The sequence below is a fragment of the Bactrocera dorsalis genome, chromosome 6 (assembly GCF_023373825.1).
Source record: "Bactrocera dorsalis isolate Fly_Bdor chromosome 6, ASM2337382v1, whole genome shotgun sequence".
NCBI classification, from domain to species: domain Eukaryota; kingdom Metazoa; phylum Arthropoda; class Insecta; order Diptera; family Tephritidae; genus Bactrocera; species Bactrocera dorsalis.
This window is the reverse complement of record NC_064308.1, coordinates 21199370-21220977: the sequence shown is the minus strand read 5'-3', so window position 1 is coordinate 21220977 and position 21608 is coordinate 21199370. Positions and strand designations below refer to the sequence as shown.

The window sequence follows — 21608 nt, the reverse complement described above, 5'->3', positions numbered from 1 at the left end:
GTAAGTTAGGTAACTCCTTTAACTCAGCAATTTATGACATGAATCTTGCAGTTTGCATATAAAATCCCTGCACACGAATAATAAACCATAATGGTTAGTTGTTATGATAGAGTACAAAAATTACACTGTTTTTGCCACTCGAATTTTCAGAGGATTTTTATTCAGGTTGGTGTACCCTCAATAAATACATAGTATAAAAGAAAGTCGATTTTTCTGTCCCTATGTCCCTTTGTGTGCTTAAATCTTTAAAACTATGTAACGGATTTTGATGCGGTTTTTTAATATATAGAGTGATTGAAGAGAAAGGTTTATATGCATAATAACGTCCATTAAATAGTGGAAAATACCGTTATTTTTGAGAGTTTTACAATCTGCTTTTAAAAAAGTGATATCTACCGAAAAAATTGCGTTAGCTGATGCGTCATCCGGCATTGGCGCTACGCTTTTGGAAGGAGGCCGAATCGCACACTCTACATTCAAGCTCCTGCTGAAAATCGCCATCGAACAGCTTCTGTAGTGTTTCTAAACAGAGCAATACAGGAAAATTTATGCGTGACTGCTCATTAATAGTGCTACGAAACTATCTTGTTTAAGATGTCTGTGGAAGCACAGGATAGGACATTACGCGATTTGCGCAACAAAAATTCACTTATGGGTGGATGTACAATTCTGCCCTCAGGAGATTTCCGTCAAATCCTACCAGTTGTGGCTCGAGGAATACGTACTGACGAAATAAATGCTTGCCTAAGAAGATTCAACCTTTGATTATTGATTAGATCTCACAACTAACATTAGGTTCTTCACGTGAGAACATACTATTTCCAGGGACGCTGCAAAAAGTTGGCAATGGAGAGTTAACACAAAGTGAGAGAAGGGTTGACCTAGAAAACCTTTGTGTTTTGATAGCCAATATTGAAGAGTTAGTCAACAATGTCTATTCTGACATTGATAATATAAGTCATAACACAATATCTTGGTTTAAAGAAAGAGCGATTAGGTCACCAACTAACGAATAAGTAGATAAGGTAATTAACTTGATTCTTTTAAAAATTGATGCGACGACTAAAATATACTTCTCGGTCTATACTGTTCTCGATTTGGAAGAAGCTATTAATTTTCCTACAAAATTTCTAAACTGTTTGAATCCCTCTGGACACCCTCCTCACAAAATGGTGTTAAAAGTAGGTTGTTTGCAGGTAAAACCACTGAAAATTTTCATAATTGAGTGCACAATACTCACAAGATGTGGTACCGGAGAAGATGTATTGATTCCCCGAATACCTCTGATACCATCGGATTTATTCTTCCAATTTAAACTATTTCAGTTTCCGGTCAAGAAATTTTTTGCAATGACCATTAATAAATCGCAGGGTCAAACCTTCAACTTTGCAGGCTTAGATTTGAGCGTTGACTGTTGTTCACATGGCCTACTGTATGTCGCTCTTTTAAGAGTAACGTCTAGAGTAAAAACGTTTGTATTGTCTAATGACAAAAAAGCTGTTCATGGTTTAGGAAAGAGGTATTGTTTTGCTCCAAATTTAACATGTGCGGGCCACAGGCAGTAATGAGGCGAAAGCTCTGTGCAAAGTGGGTGCCTCGCAAGTTCATAATCTAAACCAGTGGTTCCCAAACTTATTTTGTCTACCGCCCACTTTGAGAATAAATATTTTTTTAGCGCCCCCCTTTTTTCACCTATTTAACTTCAAATTAATTATTGTGACCTATATATGTATATTAACGGAGAATTCTAAACGAAACTTATACTATAACCAGCAACTTGAAACCTGAGGGCAGTACGTAACATGCAACGGCGCTTAGGCCTGAAGTTAACTCTTACGGGCTCCACCTGCCAATAAGAATGATTACTGAAACACAACTTTATAGTATTAAAATAGATAATCTTTTATTAAAAATAAAACTAAAATAATCGACCCATATATAAAAAGTAATGTGAACGATGAATCTGATGCTGTTTAATAAGTTTGTTAATATCAGGTTCTAATTTACTCAAGAACAGTAGCAAGTCGCCACGTTCGGTAACAAGCAAACGATTTCTATTTTTAGTAAGCAGTGTTGTCACAGCACTAAATCCACGTTCACACAAATATGACGAGGGGAATGCTATCAAGAATCGTTGAACGATTGACCACAATCCAGGGTACAATTGCGAGATCGATTTTTGTAGCCAAAATTCTTGCTACCCTTTTTTGAACACCCAGTCTAGTATTTCCAAGTTCAAAATGTCCTGGTATCGTTCGGTAAAGTCAGTGTGGAGGTTTTCCAAATGTTGGCAGTAGGAAAACAATTCGTCGGTACTGCATGATACTGATAAATGTCCTGGTATCGTTCGGTAAAGTCAGTGTGGAGGTTTTCCAAATGTTGGCAGTAGGAAAACAATTCGTCGGTACTGCATGATACTGATAAATTCGGAAAATTGTGAAACTTACGTCTGCCCAGATTCTTTTTGTGTAGAAGCAATTTGGCTGCGAAAGCAGAAACGACGTTTTTTGTTTTAATTAAATTTAGTTTAGTGACTTGCAGTTGGAGATTCAACGACATGATTTGTACAGGTCTGTCATGTAAGCTATATGATTCTTTGATGTTATGAGCTTGTCTTGAAATTCTATATCTTTAGTTTCCAAGAACTCTATAACAGAGTCAAACAGGTTGTAGAATCGCGTCAGACAATTGCCTCTTCATAGCCAACGAACTTCAGTATGAAACAACAAACGATTGAAATCCTCGTCATTAGTAACACAAAGCTGATGAAATAATCTATCTTTCAAAGAGCTGTTGCGGATTTTATTGACTGCTTTGATGACATATCGCACTAATTGAAATAGTTTTTCACTTAAGTTTCTAGCAACTAAATGTTGTCTATGAATAACGCAATGTACACCAAGGACATCTAGAATTTTATTTTTTAAGTGCGCTATTAAGCCTTTATGGCACCCTATCATAGCCGGAGCGCCATCCGTAGCAATTGAAATAATATTTTTCAAAAGAATCTCTTTCTCATCGCAAAACTTTTCCAATATATTGAATATGGTTTCGCCTTTTGTATCGGTCTCTAAATTTCTAGCAAATAATAGTTCTTCACATATTTTCTCATATTTAATAAACCTCACGTAAGACAACAACAATGCTTCATTAGTTAGTAAAGTGGACTCATGGAGCTGAATTGAGAATTGGCTTGTCCTCAGGTGATCGCACAATGATTCTTCAATGTTTTCAGCCATTTCAACAATTCGTCTTTGCACAGAATTATTACTCAAAGGAATTTTTCGGATAATATAGTTCAAAAGCTCAAAACGTGCACTACATCAGCTCGAACCTACCTACCCTACACCTTTGCGCAAATGATTATATTATGATAGCAAATGCCCACATACAGATTTGGCAATGGCAATAGCAATACGTCTGATAGTTAGTATTCTATAAATTTCATCCTGTCGAGATGCCCCGTTATGAAACGGAGCGACCGATTGACATGATTTTCATTTTTTCTATATTCAATAAAATAGGACAGATATATGAACTACGCGGAGAGAAATATAGAACCGAGTTTGAGTTAGTTGATGTTCACAAGTTGTTGTTGAGAGTCGAGAGCTCATGTAGTCGTTGTCTAAGAGGCCTCCTAGCTAAATAAAATTACAAATAACCCCCCAGGCCTCTACACAACGCCCCCATTTTCTTTCTGGGTCTCTTACCGCCCCCCTTGACAGCTGCAGCGCACACAAAGGGGCGTTATCGCCCACTTTGGGAAACACTGATCTAAACGAATAAACAACGAATTGCTGATTGTACTCGGGACTCATTTCGTCTCTTTCAAACTTAGCAAATCTCTTTTCAACGACTGATTTCCCTGGTGCAGAGCCCTAATTCAACAGTATTTTCTCCCAAAAAGCAATGCTTTATTAACACACGAAATATTTATGATCCATTTTTTTTGTAAACTAACACAAGTTGCTTCACAAAAATGCTATGTTTCATTAACTAATAGTTATACTAAGAGAAATAATATAGATGGTATTAGTTGAGGAGTAGTATTATTTATTTGTCAGCTATAGCAAAGCGTGAACGCGTCCTCTAGTATGTAATAATAACGTCTTGTTTTTTGTGACAGTCACATAAGAATTTCTGACCACTATATTTGTTTAATAACTTCATTTATACTTCTGTAAAACTATTGCATTCTACTAACTTGCATCATTTATAAGTATACGTTTGTTACATCGGAAACATCCCACTCGTTCTAATGACCCTGAGAGTTTTTGTTATGTTTGTGTAGAATTAACTTTTTAATCTCAGCATCGTAAACTCATATGTTGAGATTTTCGTCTTTTCGAATATACGCAAAAACAATATTGGAATCAGCTGTTTACTAATGTGACAAATAATAATAAAATTTACAATCAGCTCGGCAATTTTAATTGAAAATTAAATTTTTAATCGCAGCTTCGTAAACTTCCGTCATTGCAAACCAATTCTGATTTTCAATGGTGTCACAGAATCTGTTTGGATATTCGTGTTTTCGAATACACGCAAAAACAATATTCGAATCAGCTGTTTACTAAAGTGACAAGTCGTGCGAAAGCAATCCTAAAAAACATAAAAGGAAAATACTAAGAGATCACAGTAACCCACTTGTTGCCACAGGAGAACCGGAGTGGAATTTAGCTTGTATTTACTGTGTATGTGTTCTTATGGTATTAAATATCATAGAACCACATATGCAGCCCTCGACGATTCCACTTGTAATTCCAATGGCAGCAACACGGCGTTGTTTAGCCTTCTACAGTTTGCGAAATGCCACAAAGACGCACAATAGTTGCTGAGTTGAGTAAGCTGATATTTAGAAAAGGGGCCACCTCCTGTTGCTCGGCTCTCAATTTTGTTGTGTGCTAATTTTCATTTAATTTCGCTTTTCTACACAGTTATTCTTATATTTAAAAATGAAACGCCTTTTTTATGTCCACGCATTCCGCCCGAACCACAGCACGGAAAGACGTGACAATTTGCACGTGTATCCCTTTAGTCCTAGCTTTTTTAAGTAAAACCATCCTAGATTTCGCAATTTATGTCTATATTTATAGCTCAAGAACGGCTGAAAAATGGTGCTGATATAGGTTACTTTCTATCGTTTTATGTTAAAGTCATATCTATTCATAAAGGAAAAAAGTATATTTTAAAACAAAAGCATGTGTTCAATATTCATGTAAGATAAATTTGAAAATTTTTTTACAATTTTTTTTGTACAAAATAATCACACAGTTACTGGCAGGGTACAGTGGTTCACATATACATATATGAATTATAATGATAGTTGTAACTGAATAAGAAAAGGTTAAATCATAATTTGAGATGAGCGCATAATAGCTGACAAATATTCCTGAATGCAATGCATGTGCAGTAGCAGTCGATTTTGCAAATACATTCGATGAATGTTGGACAAAACATTACCATATGTTTAGATATAGGGCGTGTAACGCGCCCTCTTCTACTCTACTCGTGCACTGTTATTCACTATAACAAGAAGCATATACCATATATGATGTAACCACATATGATGCAGATGCGGACACTGTGAAGATGTTGTTACATCATACATATTTATGTATGTACTATTCCTTAAGTGATTTACGATGTCAATAAAAAATTTAGATTGCCAATTCAGCTAAAAAAAAGATGATATCCCTGACAACAATGAGCGAGAGGACAAGCGAGCTTAGACTTGTCTATAATATAAAAATGAATCGCAAAATGTGTTGGTAAGCGCATAACTCAACAACGCCTGGACCAATTTGGCCAATTCTCTTTTTAAATATTCATTGATATTTAAAGATGGTTTTTACTGCGAATCCCTAAGAACAACTATTTTCTTGAATGTTTCTTTGATAGTAGCGCTTAAGCTCGTGAACGGCTGCACCAATCTTGATGAAATTTTCAGAGATTATTCGTTGTGGATCGGGTAAGGTTTAGAAATAAAAAAAACCCTTATACATTTCAAGAGGAAATGCCGGAAAATTGCACAATTCCAAAAAGTAACTTTTTTCCATACATATTTTTTTTAAATTTTTTGTTTTATTTTTCTATATTTTGATTTTTAAATTTTTTGAATCGTTCAATTTCGGTCACTTGCTTTTTTATACCGGCTATTCAAAAGAAAAATTATTGAAAATTATTCAGTGAAAACTTTGTGTGTTTCATACAAAGTGACCAATTACAGATTGAAATTTGTTACGAAGCTGCGAAGAGGTCACGCTAATATCAGTCGGCTTTCCTTTTGCCATCAACGTATGGCAGCTCAATACACATGAACGAGTACTCCGAGGATTCCATAGCATACGTGTGGAATTATGGATCGCGGTCAATCAGAAAGCGATCGTCACGACTTTTCAAACAGGATTCAATTCCCACGACAGCCGGTTCTACGCACCGGAATTGACTCAGATTTTTTCCGACCAAGGGCTGTTTTTTCGGCGATCTAACCCCGTTTGGATCGATGAGTACTAATTTGTGTTTGTCGTCATTGGAGCAACGCTTTGCAGCAAGGTTGCTCCGTATCCTCCGGACTCGTGCTGGCATTGAGTCCAACCCGGGCCCGGAGGAATTTTTCTGCAATGGATGGAGCCATCTTAAGACCTGCTCAGGCCTTAAGACTCATAGGGAGTGGACCACGCGTTACGTGGACCCATGTTGCCTGCGCAATACTGCGACACAAGCTTCTACGGCTGTGCAATCTGCACTGCACATAGTTCGCGCGCCGCGCCGCCACTTAACCAGAGTGGCCAACAGATGACGGGGTTAGATGACTGCAACAGGAGCTCAAACAGGCAACATAGCTCCCACTCTGACTGACTTGACTGATCCGAAGAGACATGACGACGGAGTTGAAATTCAATTCAATGGCCATGCCTCTTCGGACCCGAAGAAGTGCGCGAGCTATTTTAGCCGGCAGTTTACACTGCTCCCTTCCGTAGACAAAGCCAAGAGATGTGTTAACCGACGGCTGCGCAAAATGCCAAACAACTGCGCGCCGCTTACTTTCACCGATGAGGAGGTTCATCAAAATCATCCAAATCCATTGGCCCTAATGGAATCAACATGCTAATGCTAAAGCATCTAGGCTCGACGGGAGTAAGTTATCACACCAAGGTCCTCAACTTGTCACTAACCACTCTTCAAATACCCGATGTGTGGAAAATTGGAAGAGTGGTGCCACTACTGAAACCTGGGAAACCCGCCAATAAAGAGGAATCTTATCGCCCGATAACTCTCCTCCCCCCAGTAGTGCAGACATTTGAGGCCTTGCTACTCTCGACTTTCACTCACCAACTGAGCCTAGCCATTCACCAGCATGGATTCCGCAAAGTGCACGGCACAACCACAGCAATTAGCGTCATAAACGCCCAGATAGTCCGTGGCCTCAACCAGAAGCCACCCTGTGAGAGAACGATCCTCGTAGCGTTGGACTTGTCAAAAGCCTTTGACACAGTCAACCACACAACGCTACTGCAGGACATAGAAAAAACAACGCTTCCTCCAGGGTTAAAGAGGTGGACCATGAACTATCGCGGTCGTCAGACTTCCGTACTATTTCGAGGTGAAACATCTAAAGTGAAAAAAATTAAACAGGGGGCTCCGCAGGGTGGTGTCCTCTCCCGGTTACATTTTAACTCCTATATCTCGAAACTCCCGCAACCACCAGTGGGGGTTTCCATAACCTCGTACGCAGATGACTGCACGATATTGACGTCGGGCAATGGAATCGATCGCATTTGTTCGAAAGTAAACAACTACCTCTCCGACCTTTCTCGTTTCCTCACTGCACGGAATCTCCAACTTTCCCCTACCAAATCCACAGCGACCATATTCACAAACTGGACGAAGGAGTATAGACTTGAACTTAATAATGCAGTCGATGGCGTCAAAATTCCGACTGTAAAAAATCCTTAGATTTAAGGTGTAATTTTTGATAGTCTATGCTCCTTCTCTCCCCATACGACCGCGATTATCGCCAAGATACAGAGCCGCAACAAAATCCTCAAGTCGTTAGCCGGCAGCACATGAGGAAAAGACAAAGAAACGTTGCTGGCAACTTACAAGGCAATCGGCCGGCCGGTCCTCAACTACGCAGCACCAATATGGTCGCCTGGATGCAGTGGCACGCAGATGAGGAAACTTCAGACCTGCCAGAATACAGCACTCCGGACCACGACGGGATGCCTCTTGATGTCTCCCATTGAACACCTCCACAGTGAGACGCTACGTGTAAAGGAGTATAATGAACTCCTCTCAGGCAGTTCCTGCTGGGATGTTTCCGTAGGAATCACCCTTGCAGCCATCTGCTTGGAGCGGAACCGCCCCCTAGGAGCATCAAAAGGTCATTCCTCGACTACGTCGACCCCGACATACTTAATGTATGTCCTGCATGCAACGAGTCTCCGCATGACACTGGCCACCTCTTTGAATGCCGTACAAGCCTTACCCATCTAACACCCTCCTCCCTTTAGTCCGACCCCGTCGAAACAGCACGTTCCTTGGGCCTACCGTTAGATGACCTCAACGACAACACAAACGACCCTTACCATACTAACGGGGATTAGCAAACCGTTAAAACAACAATTTTTCAAACAACAGCTAAGATGTTTGATGGACTTTATCTTGAAGCAAAGTATGGTATATATGGTGCTGTTAGATGCTGCATGTACTCTGTTGAGTTGCAAAAAGTGGTTTGCCACACGCACATATTTTTCTTTGGATGGTAGATGGTGGTTACACCAGATCAAATTGATGAAATAATTTCTGCGGAAATTCCTGATGCAGAGAAAGATTCAGTATTATACGAAGTGATGAAGACCCATATTTTTCATGGACCTTTCGGACACCACAATCCCACTTCGGCTTGTAACAAATGCACGAAACGCTATCCACGTGCTTTTATTTCGGAAAAGCAAACGGGAAATGATGGATATCCACTCTATCGGCGTAGATTACCAGACGACAATGGCAGAACATTTAGCATTCAACTTAAAGGAGTGAATTTCGAAGTCGATAACTATGGATCGTGCCATATTCGCTACTGTTGTCTATTTCACATTCAAAACTCATTTGAATGTTGATTATTGCAGTTTGGTAAAATCGATCAAATACGTTTGCAAATACGTCACCAAAGAAAGCAACATGGCGGTTATTGCCCTTGAACGAGATAAGATCAGCAAGTATCAAATCGATCGATACGTGAACTGCAATAAAGCGCTTTTTAGGATATTTACTTTTGCAATTTATGAACGTTTTCCGACTGTTGTGCGTCTCGCAGTTCATTGGAGAATGGCCAAAGAGCGTATTTCAACCCAGAGAATATATATATACCAGTCGAAACACCGCCAGCAACAAAATTGACCTTGACGAGTTTGTTCTCAACTTGCGTCAGTGATCCGCTTGCGAGAACAAAGCTCTATTCGGAAATACCTTGATATTATATATGGAATGCATCGTAGAAGAAATAGTTACGCAGAAACTATGGCCAGCCAGTAGATGGACATCCAAGGTGTGTCTTCAACTAATGCCTTAGGATGAATTTACACAATCCCTCCGCAAAACGACGGTTGCTTCTACTTTCAGTTGCTATTGATAAATGTACATACGTGGTTAAATTTCATTTGAGTCATTGCATACTGTGAATGGTAGAGTGTTTGCAACCTTTTGAGAAGCATGTTCGCAATTACAATTGCGGGAACATGATAATCATTGGAATCAAACGATAGACGATTCGATAGCTACTTCGCATGCCACTGAAGTCCACGCGCACGCACAATTTTAGCTGCCAAAAATTCGAAGCCGTGAATTATTCAGTGGAATTTCTAAAATCTTTGGAGAGGCTTGGTATGCAAGCTCCGTCACACATAATTTCACGGTAACATCATTGTGTGGAGGACCTGCAGCCATGGCACCTTCCATTTTTTCGGTTAAATTCTAATTCCGACAACTATCAGATTCCACACCACTGATTAATTGAATAGTGCGATCGGAGTCATGTGTAGAAGTTCACGCAAGTGAGGAAAGTTCTCTGATCGCCATTCACTTGGGAGTGGCCAGAAACGATTCTTTTACATATGACTCAAGCAGCTCACGACTTCCGGTCTTTGACCAAGTATCCTCTGGGTAGCCTAAGAACATCCGTTTGAAGGCGAGCCGAAGTGAAAAGGCGAAACATCCCCTGCATATGGTTGTGCGCTTCGTTTGGGACCCGCCACGTAAAAAACACCACCAATGAAAAGTAGCAATTAGCCTCGGATGAGAGACCCCACTTTTGATGACGACCATGGCAAAGGATGGCAAGGACTACGAATTGAGGACATGCGCCTGAAATGTTCGCTCTCTTAATTGGGAAGGTGCCCCTGCCCAGCTTGTTGATGTCCTCGTAAAAATAAAGGCTGCGCAAGTTTGGTGTGGTATTCGTGGTGGGCGAGAGACTCCGTCGCCGAGTACTATCATTCACTCCGGTGAATGAACGCCTAGTCACAATCCGCATCAAAGCGAAGTTCTTCAACATATCGCTGATTTGCGCCCACGCCCCGACGGAAAAGAAAGACGATGTGACCAAAGATGACTCTTATGAGCGCTTGGAGCTCGCTTATGAGAGCTGCCCCCGCCACGATGTCAAAATCGTGCTTGGCGACTTCAACGCCAGGGTGGGCAAAGAAGGTATCTTTGGCACTACGGTCGGTAAATTCAGCCTCCACGAGGAAACATCCCCAAATGGGTTGAGGCTGATCGACTTCGCCGGGGCCCGAAATATGGTTATCTGTAGTACTAGATTCCAGCATAAGAAGATACATCAAGCTACCTGGCTGTCTCCGGATCGAAAAACCACCAACCAGATCGATCATGTTGTGATAGACGGAAGACACGTCTCCAGTGTTTTAGATGTGCGTGCGCTCCGAGGTCCTAACATCGCCTCAAACCACTATATTGTTGTAGCCAAAATTCGCACCCGCCTCTGTGCAGCAAAAAACGCACGCCAACAAACACAAGGAAGGTTCGACGTCGAGAAGCTGCAATCACAACAGACAGCCGAACGATTTTCTACTCGGCTTGCACTCCTGCTCTCTGAGAGCACTCGTCAACAACTCGGTATAAGGGAACTGTGGGACGGCATTTCAAACTCCTTACGCACAGCTGCAACCGAAACCATTGGTTTTCGGAAGGTGCAAAAGAACAGCTGGTACGACGAGGAGTGCCGTGTCGCAGCGGAGAGAAAACAGGCTGCCTACCTCGCAACGTTACGATCGACCACAACACGTGCGGGATGGGATAGATACCGAGAGTTGAAGAGGGAAGCGAGACGCATTTGTAGACAGAAAAAGAAAGAGGCCGAAATGCGTGAGTACGAAGAGCTTGATAAGCTGGCCGACAGGGGTAATGCTCGAAAATTCTACGAAAAAATGCGGCGGCTTACAGAGGGTTTCAAGACCGGAGCATATTCTTGTAGAACCCCCAAAGGTGATCTAGTCACCGATGCCCAGAGCATACTTAAAATATGGAGGCAACACTTCTCCAGCCTGCTGAATGGCAGTGAACGCACAACGCCAGGAGAAGGCGAACCCGATTCTCCAATCGATGACGATGGAGCAGACGTTCCACTACCCGACCATGAAGAAGTTCGAAAGCAGTTGCCCTCCTGAAGAACAATGAAGCGACAGGGGCCGCTAAGTGTGCTATGCCCAATCCATAAAAAAGGAGACCCCTCAATCTGCCTCTTAAACATCGCATATAAAGTTCTATCGAGCGTATTGTGTGAAAGATTAAAGCCCACCGTCAACAAACTGATTGGACCTTATCAGTGTGGCCTTAGACCTGGCAAATCAACAATCGGCCAGATATTCACCATGTGCCAAATCTTGAAAAAGACCCGTGAAAGCAAAATCGGCACACACCACCTCTTCGTCGATTTCAAAGCTGCTTTCGACAGCACGAAAAGGGGCTGCCTTTATGCCGCGATGTCTGAATTTGGTATCCCCGCAAAACTAATACGGCTGTGTAAGCTGACGTTGAGCAATACCGAAAGCTCCGTCAGAATCGGGAAGGACCTCTCCGAGCCGTTGGATACCAAACGAGGTTTCAGACAAGGCGATTCCCTATGCAGGGGCTTGGACGATGTCAACAACGGATGAGTCGACGTTGCGAGTTTTCGAGAGAAAAGTTCTGCGAAAGATTTATGGTCCTTTGCGCGTTGGCCTCGGCGAATATCGCATTCAATGGAAAGATGAGCTGTACGAGATATACGACGACATTGACATAGTTCAGCGAATTAAAAGACAACGGCTACGCTGCCGATACAACAACAACAACGCTACAACTGCCGCTACAACAACAACAACGGCTACGCTGGCTAGGTCATGTTGTCCGGATGGACGAAAACTCTCCTGCTCTGAAAGTATTCGACGCAGTACTCGCCGGGGGAGGTGGAGAAAGACCTGGCTTCGCTTGGAATATTCAATTAGCGCCACGTAGCGAAAAGAAGAAACGACTGGCGCGCGGTTGTTAACTCGGCTATAATCGCGTAAGTGGGGTCTACGCCAATTAAGAAGAAGAATATTTATACTATTTTGGATTTCCTGTGAGGAATCAAAATAAATCCTAGGTTCCATATAAATGTTATGGCAATATTACGATTATTTTGGTGACGTGATTTGAATAGAGAAACACCTCAGGATTAAAAAGTGTTTGAACATGTGCCCCCCTCAGATTTACAGTTTTCGAGATATTTGTATGTATGTAAAGTTCAAAAATTTGTAAAAGTAATACATGCTCTGTCACTATGTTTAACTCAATTTGCATACATTTTACAATTAATACATTTTAATTACACTGTACACATTGAAATATTTCTGACTTTTACATTTATTATGTATTAAGAAATAAAAAATACTTTAAAAACTGTTTAAAGCAGCATTGTCCAATTCACTGTGATCCTTGTGACACTTACCACTTCCACTTATTTTAATAAAAACGCGGCTAAGTTACAAGGGAAATTCAATATGGGGGGTTGGCGGCTTATCTCATTTAGCCATCCGGGCCCCCTAAGCGAATATTCAGCCTAGCAATCTCTGCAATTGCTGGAGTGTTGCCACCACGTTGCTGAGTCCAGTAGCGGGGCGATGCTGTGGCGCTTTTGTGCAACGCGGTGCGAACGCCATTGATGGGGCGCAGGCCGGGCTGCAGTAGTTCGACGTCGTACCGTCCGGTCTCCTTGCGTTGATCTACCCGTGCTTGGGGCAGCTGGCCGACCTACATCGCGTCGTGGGGTCCTGTGCAGCAGCGTGTGATGTGGTCTGTCACACGTGTGGCATAAGTCGGAAGAAGCACACTCCTGCGTCTCATGCGTGTGCGACAGGCAGTTGAGGCAGTGCTCATGTGCCTGGGCAACACGATGTCGTTGTGTCGGTGTTAGCTCCTTAAAGAGCCCACAGTGTTGCAGTCGATGTTTCCGGCGACATAGCGGGCATCGGATGCGACGCGGCTCGACTTGAGCGGATGGCGTAGATGGGGCTGCTCGTGAGCCACTACCAGAAGCGGCAGTCGATACCGTAGCACTGGTTGAGCGGGGCGGAGGAGTAGGCCCAATACGTGCCCCGTTGGTGGCAGACCGAACAGTTGGTGTTGGGATTGTAGGCATGTCCACGTCCATCTTGAACTCTGTAAGAAATTGTATTTGAATATACATGGTAGTATATAAATAGAATGTGTGATTGGGCCACGTTATGTGGCATGACTGGTCGTCGTATTCACCGACCATTCTTTTGTTATTTTTATTTTTATTGTTATTGTTAACGGTTGGTTGCGGGTTGCGATTTTATTGATTTATTTTCATTTGCGTTACGGCATTATGTTCGGATTGTTTAGTATCGGATTTTCGTTATTATCCGCAGTTGGTAGAAAGCATAATTTAACCAGCGGTCTGGTGAGTATTCCGCTTTGAGTACGGAGATCAACGACGCCGTCTGAGCCATAATGGAGCTTTTCAATACGGCCAAGTCGCCACTCGGTAGGTGGAAGACAATCGTCGTTAATAAGTACACAATCTCCAAGCTTTGGCGCATTTTCTGATGTTTTCCATCGATACCTCTTGCGGAGGTCCTTTAAATAGTCTTCTTTCCATCTGCGACTGAAATTGTGATGGAAAATTTTAATTCTCTCCCATCGATTTAATAAGGATAGCGACTCCACGCCTGGCTCAGGTGTGGCCACAATGGGTGCTCCTTTGAGAAAGTGCCCTGGTGTTAGGGCTGTGAGATCTGAGGGATCTTGCGAGAGTGTTGTTAGTGGCCGTGAATTGAGAACGGCTTCAATGCGAATTAATAGAGTTGTAAATTCTTCGTAATTAAATTTGTAGTTTCCAGCTACTTTCTTTAAGTGGGATTTGAAGCTTTTTACAGCTGATTCCCATAAACCACCCATATGAGGAGCTCTTGGGGGGATGAATTACCAATTAATGCCTTGGGGGGCGTACTTTTGTACAATCTCAGGGGAGACTTGTTGAATAAAGTCCACAAACTGTTTTTCTGTGGCTCTTTGAGCTCCGATAAAGGTTTTTCCATTGTCGCTCATGAGTTTGGACGGAAAATCGCGTCGCCCGACGGAGCGAGCAAATGCCGCGAGAAAAGCCTCTTTTGTCAGATTAGTACATAGCTCGAGGTGCACTGCTTTTGTCGTAAAACAGACAAAGACAGCCACGTAGCCTTTCATTAGGGTAGGAGACCTTAGCATGGACGCCTTTATCTGAAAAGGCTCAGCAAAATCAATACCTGTGATAGTGAGAGGCAGAGCGAAGTTGCAGCGTTCCGGTGGAAGTGCTGCCATAATCTGCGTCCTCATCTTCTGTTTATGCATAGTGCAGATCTTGCACATGAAAATGCACTTTTTTATTGGGGGCTTAAGCCGGGGAACATAGAACTCTTGGCGGATTATATATTGCATTAGGCGATGTTCCGCGTGCAACATTAGTATATGTACATACTTGAGTAGCAATGTTGCAAGTCGAGACTTTTCTGGTATTATTAGAGGATGGCGTTCGTTTTATGTCAGGCTTGAGTTAGCAAGCCGACCATTAGCACGAAGCAGACCTTTCGTATCCAGAAATGGATTTAGTACTAAGAGTGAGCTCTTTTTGTCAATCGGCTTCGATTCTCTTAGTAGTGACATCTCGCAGCTGAAGTGGCGCGACTGAGTATAAGTGATAAGAGCGACCTTTGCCTTTTCTAGGTCTAGGTGCGTCAATGTAACGCCTTGGGGACATACTGTGCGCATTCCCTTAATTCTAAGTTTGAGTCGCTCTATGAAGTTGAGCATGTAAGCGATTATCCTGAGGGCTCGAGGGTATGATGAAAATCGCTTAAGGATGTCAGTATCATCCAATGTCGTGTGAAAGGAGTCGATTTTTCGACTTTCGGGGGCAATGCGTATTGTCGATTGTGGCCAAGAATCTGTGGATTCGGTTAACCATCGGGGGCCATTCCACCAGAGCGTGGTGGTGGCAAGATCCAGGGGTTTGCACCCTCTTGTACCTAGATCAGCAGGATTGTCGGCACTGGCTACGTGTCGCCATGTGGCTGCTCCTACTAGGTCAAGTATTTGAGAGGTTCGATTAGAAATATATGTTTTCCACGGGTGTGGTGGCTTTTCTAACCAGACTAATACAATTTCGGAATCAGACCAGAGATACAATTTATATTTGGTCATATTTAGATGCGTTTGCACCATGGATACTAGTTTGGCTAGTAGTAGCGCACCACATAGTTCCAGTCGTGGCAGACTTATTGTTTTTAGCGGAGCCACTTTTGCTTTGGCTACCAGTAGGTGACTGGTGGTCGCTGTGTCAGATTGTGTGCGCACATAGATGGTGGCACAATATGCCTTTTCAGAGGCATCACAGAAGCCATGTAGTTCGACTTTGTGCTCTGGGGCATAATTTATCCATCGTGGGATTTGTATCTGTGAGATATCATTCAGATTACCCGCGAACTGGGACCACTTTTCTAAACGAAGTGGTTTCACTTGTTCATCCCAGTCAGTTCCGTCTAGCCACAATTCTTGTATTAGAATCTTTGCTTGTTACATAATTGGTGAAAGCCATCCTGCGGGGTCGAAAAGTTTTGCCACCGAGGATAAAATTTGCCTCTTTGTTATAGCTGATAGTGCGGATATTGACTCATTTGTGTATGAAAACTGGTCAGATATCGCATTCCATTGTATCCCCAAAGTTTTTGTTGTGTTTTCCTTTTCGAATTTAAGGAAATTAGTGTCTAATAGATTTTCTTTAGGTATGTCCTTTAAAATATTAGGGTGGTTCGCCGTTATCTTTTTCAACGGAAACCCTGCTGTATTGCGCTTGTGTCACTTGTGCTAGTGACTCGTATGCCTGTGGAAGATTGTGGCTTCCGGATAGAATGTCGTTGCCAATTGAATTCTGACTTTGTGTCTTCTGCCAGTTCGTGGAGTGTACGAATGGCGAGGTATGGGGCACAGTTTACGCCAAAGGTAACTGTTTTTAATTTAAAGTCGCGTAGTGGACTATTGGGAGATTTTCGGAAAATAATTCGCTGATAATCTTGGTCATCATCATGTACGACTATTTGTCGATACATTTTCTCCACATCCCCATTGAAAACGTATTTGTATATACGCCAATTTAGTATGAGGAGCATTAAATCTGGCTGAAGCGTGGGTCCCGTAAATAAAATGTCATTTAGGGAATTCCCCCAACTTGATGATTTTGATGCATTAAAGACAACTCTTACCTTTGTGGTTTTTTTGTCTGGCTTTATTACTGCATGATGTGGCAGGTAAAAAGAATTGTATTTACTTTTTATAATTTTTTCGCCAGGGCTGACTTCCTCCATGTGGTTTAAATGGATGTATTCTTCTAAAACCCTATCGTATTCTGGTTTAAGCTCGCCTTTTTTAAGTAGGTTTTTTTCCATACTTAAAAACTGTTGGATAGCAGAGGTACGAGAATGACCTAAGGCGAGTGTGTGGGGAAATTCTGGCTTTAGTGGTAGTCGTAAGACGTACCGGCCATTATCTAATCGAGTAGTTGTGGATTTGTAAAAATCCTCACAATATCGATCTTCTGGGGTTGTGATTGATATGGGGGGAAGTTCTTCTAACTCCCAAAATTTCTTTAGTTGAGTATTGAGGTACTCGTTTGAGATTTCCTCAACTTGAGTTGTCATTGTTGTGACTGGTTCCGCAACTAGTCCGCTTAGGACCCATCCGAAAATGGTATTTTGCGCCAGAAGTGTTTTTGTAATTTTCTCAACACCTTCGAGAATAATTTGAGGTATGAGATCGCTGCCTAATAGAATATCTATTTGAGCGGGAGTGTTGCAGTTGGGGTCTGCTAACTTAAGGTGTGAAACCTTTTGCCAATGTTTGCTATTTATATGATAGCTTGGAAGCATGTTTGTTAGTTGCGGTAAGACAATAGCTTCTGCTTGAATGCGCTTATCCGCTTGGGGGGAAATAAGGGTAATGGGGTAGATTTTGTTTGGGTTTTGTACTACTCTTCCGCCCATTCCCGTAATTTCAAAATTAGCTAGTTTTGTTGGCAGTTGTAGCCTACTTTGTGCCCTTGACGCTATAAAAGATCGTTGAGATCCTTGGTCTATTAAGGCCCTAAGTTTAAACAGTTCTCCTCGGTGCTCGATGGAGACCACTGCTGTGGGTAATAATACACTGCTTTGGTTTTCGCTGTGTAGCGTCTGAGTTTTTAAAGCCTTTGAGCAGTATGGTGCTTCTTGGCAATTTTCTGAATTTTGTAAGTCGGGATTTGCTGTTGCCACTAATCCCGCAGCTCTTTTAACATTAGTGTTATTTTGAGCGAAGCTGGAAAAATTTGTAATGTGAAGCATTGAGTTATGTCGTTTATGGCAATAAACGCAATTAAATTTGCTTTCGCAATCTTTGAGCGCATGCGCATGAGACAAACAATTGGTACACATTTTTTTTGTTCTTACGAAATTGTTTCTTTCGTTAATGTTTAGTTTTTTAAATTTCTCGCAAGATTTCAGCCTGTACCCTCCTTTACACAGTTCGCATGACGTATGTTTATTTTGTTCGGATGTGAACGCTTGTGTTTTGAAAAAACTACGATTTAAGTTCAGGTCGTGTTGAACGTTTTTAGTTCTGACCATTTTTTTATCTACCCTTTCTGCAATTTCGTATTGGGTAGTTAAGAAATCGTTCATTTGTTGCCACGTTGGGCACTTTCTTCGTGATGAGAGCGATTGCTCCCACAAAAGTAACGATTTTTCTGGTAATGCGGATGTGCATATATTTACCAGAATGGGGTCCCAATTGTCTGTGGGAATATTCTGTGTCGCTAGAACCGACAAGCAATTTGAAACAGTGGATTGAAGTTTTATAAATTCTTCACTTGTTTCTTTTTGAATTTTTGGTAAATTCATTAATATTGTGACTTGTTTGTCGACTAATATTCTTTCGTTTTCGTAACGAGCTTTTAGAGCTTCCCAAGCATAATTGAAATTTTCGTCATTAAGAGCGAACTGTTTGACTATTACGCCTGCTTGGCCTTTTGTTTTGTATCGGAAGTGATACAATTTTTGCGCTTGAGATAATTTAGGATGGTTTATGTACACGGCCGTAAACATGTCCCGGAAGGAAGGCCATTGTTCATAACCTCCATGAAATATTTCTGTATCGCATGCTGGCACTTTAAGGTGAATGCCTGAGGCCTCTTGGCTTTGAATTTGTGGCAGCTCTACTCTCGGTTGTGGAGTAGGTGCAATTGCTTTAATTAATCTCAATTTATCGGAGATCATAGCTCTTGTTTCTTCGTACTGGTCTAAGCAGTGTTCATATTTGGAGTATGCTGAAGATTTGAAATTTTCAGGTAGATCTGATTCGTCAGATTCTACAATTGCGTCATACGCAGCTTGGAGACGTGTCCAGAAATTTCTTAGATTTTCTTTTTTGATTCAGAATTCGAATTAGAAATCGAGTGCAGTATCGAATTAGACTGTCACTCTCAGCAATAAATTTAGTATATGAAATATCTTTCAGCTTTTTTTGCTTTGTAGCACCTTGCTTTGAGCGTGTAGCATCAGCAGGTGTACATGGGCTCTTTTCTTCTGAAATCATTGTTTGTACTTTTAAATATTGTATTGATTTAGATTCCTTAGAATTTCCGTTTATTTTGATAATATGATAAAATTGCAAATATGAGAAAAAAAATTCTCTCAGTGTACTTCTGATAATAATAAGTACGCGTGAAATCTTTAAGATAAAAAGTTTTTTTTTTTTTTTTGTTGTATACGCAATGTATCAAATAACGAACGCGTATTTCGTTTTACTTATTCCCGGTGCTTATGTATTTAGCTACTAGTTTGTTCTTGTTTTTGTTTTTTATTTTATTTAATGTTTCGTACTCGTTAGCAAATACTTGCGTATACGAGCGATAATGAAAAAGGAGAAAAAGATTGATGACCTTTGTATATAAGTTTGCACAATATGTGCGTGTTTATGTGCATACGTAACATGCAAAACATTTATTTTTTTGTTTTGTTTGCAATCCTGCTTGCTTGTGCTTTAACAAGAACAAGGGGTATTGCTGGACAGGTGCCGATTTCGTCTTTGAATATAAGTATGTGTGTGTGAATACTTGAAAAACGCTTAAAGTTTTTGTGTTATTTTGACCGTATTTTTTTTTTTTTTTTAATAGTAAATTTTAAAATTTTTAATAAATTAAAATTTTGCATTTAGCGTTTTATTTTTTCCAAATTTTGTAAAATTTGAAATTTTAATTTAATTTGGTACCCTATGTACGTTGTATGTACCGGCATAGGCAAATTGTATGCCGTATGTATGTGCGTATATTATTTGCCGTACGGATAACGCGGGAATGGAAAATCGGTGAAGTGCAGGTATGCACTTTTGGTTAATACGTCAAATTTCATTTTTGTTATGCTGTTTATACATACATGTGGGTGTATGTCGCATTAATTTTGTCTTTCACTTTGTTTCGGTATATATGTATGTTTGGTTTTGTTATTCTTCTTTTCTCCTTTTGAATTTCGCAATTGCCTTAGCTTACTTTTTGCGCAATCTTGCTTATACTGTTGAGTATAAGGGGTATTGCCGGAAAATGTTGTCAAGTGAGTACTTGAACATTTTTTTTTTTATTTTTAATGTTGTGTGTTGGGGTGGTCTAGTTTATGCCACTTCGTCCAAACTGCTTCCCGTCCGTTTCCTTTCCTGTTTGGTGTTCCTTGTTCCGTTTTTGTTAATATCCCTTTGTGGGTTGGCTTTCCTTCGTTGGGTTGACTTTCCTACGTTGGTTGGCTTTTTAGGTTGTTATTATTTTTTATTATTTTTTTGTGTTTTTAATTTTTTTTTCACGTTTATAAATGTTTACTTTTCACCAATACAATATTTTGGTCATTAAGCTTCGCGCCCGTGTGGATTGTTTTCTTTATCTCATTTAGCCAAAAACTATTTTGCGCACCTACAATTTCAAAAGATTTGTGACTTAACATTTATGACAAATACTGGTGTTGCCACATTTACAACATAGACTATTGTATTAAGCAGTAATCTCTCTAAAGGTAGCTGATATTTATACTTTATAAGAAATTAAAGGTTTTGATGTCACAAGAAAATTTGAAGTGTAAATTATATTTTATTCACATATTACTGATATGAGTTTTTATGTAACAAAAAAAATAATTTTTTTTTTACGGCTGAATAAATTTAACTAATTAAAATATTGGTGGAAGTCCGGGGAAGAAAGAGAAGAAAGTATATATGCTTTCATATTGACTGTTTCTATGTTGATTGTATTAGTTTATAATATTAAATGTTATACGTGCTTACCATTCGAGCATAAGTACCGGATTTATTCTTAACACAAAAACGCTCGAAGAATCTCTCTAGGATTTTTCGGATTCTAAATCCATCATTTTATTTTCTGAGTGGCTTATTGCTAAAGACAATTTTTAATAGTATTTTGTACGCTAATGAATTATGTAGTCCTGTTTCTGCTCATCAAGGAGGAGTTTCACAATTGTTTCGAAGGTAAGAGTAGTTCTCGGGGAAAATAATGATTCGCCCAGTAACATAAATCGCAATTAAATTTGGGTGTTAAGGTTTTCTATTATATTTATATATTCAAAACACATTTTTTATTAATTACTTTTATTAATTTCTTATCATTTCTACAGATCGTTCATGCTCTAGATACGGATCTGAATTGCAAAAAAAATAATTTATCACATAAGTTGGAAAATGTGGCGTTTACGTTAAGTGGAGAGGAAACCTCTGCTTGCTGACATCTGCATGAAAATTATTTCCCTGAAAATAAACTACTATTTAAAGCAAATAATTTATTAAATATGTCACACTACATATTAAGGGACAGTATGAATTTAGAGAATTTTAGTGAGTGTTCCAGTATGTTTAGAAAAGGTGAGTCCGTGAATTGCAGCAATAGTTCACAAACAAAAGCTCTCAAGGAAACTTTGTTTCCTATTCTAAACTGTCTAAGATAATAAGAAACGTGAATTTAATGTCTATTTTATTATGAA

The 21608-nt window shown here is 40.5% G+C and overlaps 2 protein-coding genes across 4 annotated transcripts in view; one reads left to right on the top strand and one right to left on the bottom strand.

Moving 5' to 3' along the window:
* The window catches only part of LOC105224496 (plexin-B), a 63484-nt gene that overhangs the window by 41191 nt on the left and 685 nt on the right, over positions 1–21608 (top strand). Inside the window, exon 11 of one of the 2 annotated variants that reach the window (XM_049459983.1) lies at positions 21246–21489. In XM_049459983.1, coding sequence (XP_049315940.1) covers positions 21246–21353 — 108 coding nt within the window. In that variant the 3' untranslated portion in view covers positions 21354–21489. Of the gene's footprint in view, positions 1–51; positions 21490–21608 lie in introns of those variants that run through there. The other variant, XM_049459984.1, reaches the window with a different exon arrangement.
* The window catches only part of LOC125779332 (uncharacterized), a 17653-nt gene continuing 9150 nt past the window's right edge, over positions 13106–21608 (bottom strand). For both annotated transcript variants that reach the window (XM_049460619.1, XM_049460620.1), the window contains exon 2: positions 13106–13704. In XM_049460619.1, coding sequence (XP_049316576.1) covers positions 13106–13704 — 599 coding nt within the window. The remainder of the gene's footprint in view (positions 13705–21608) is intronic.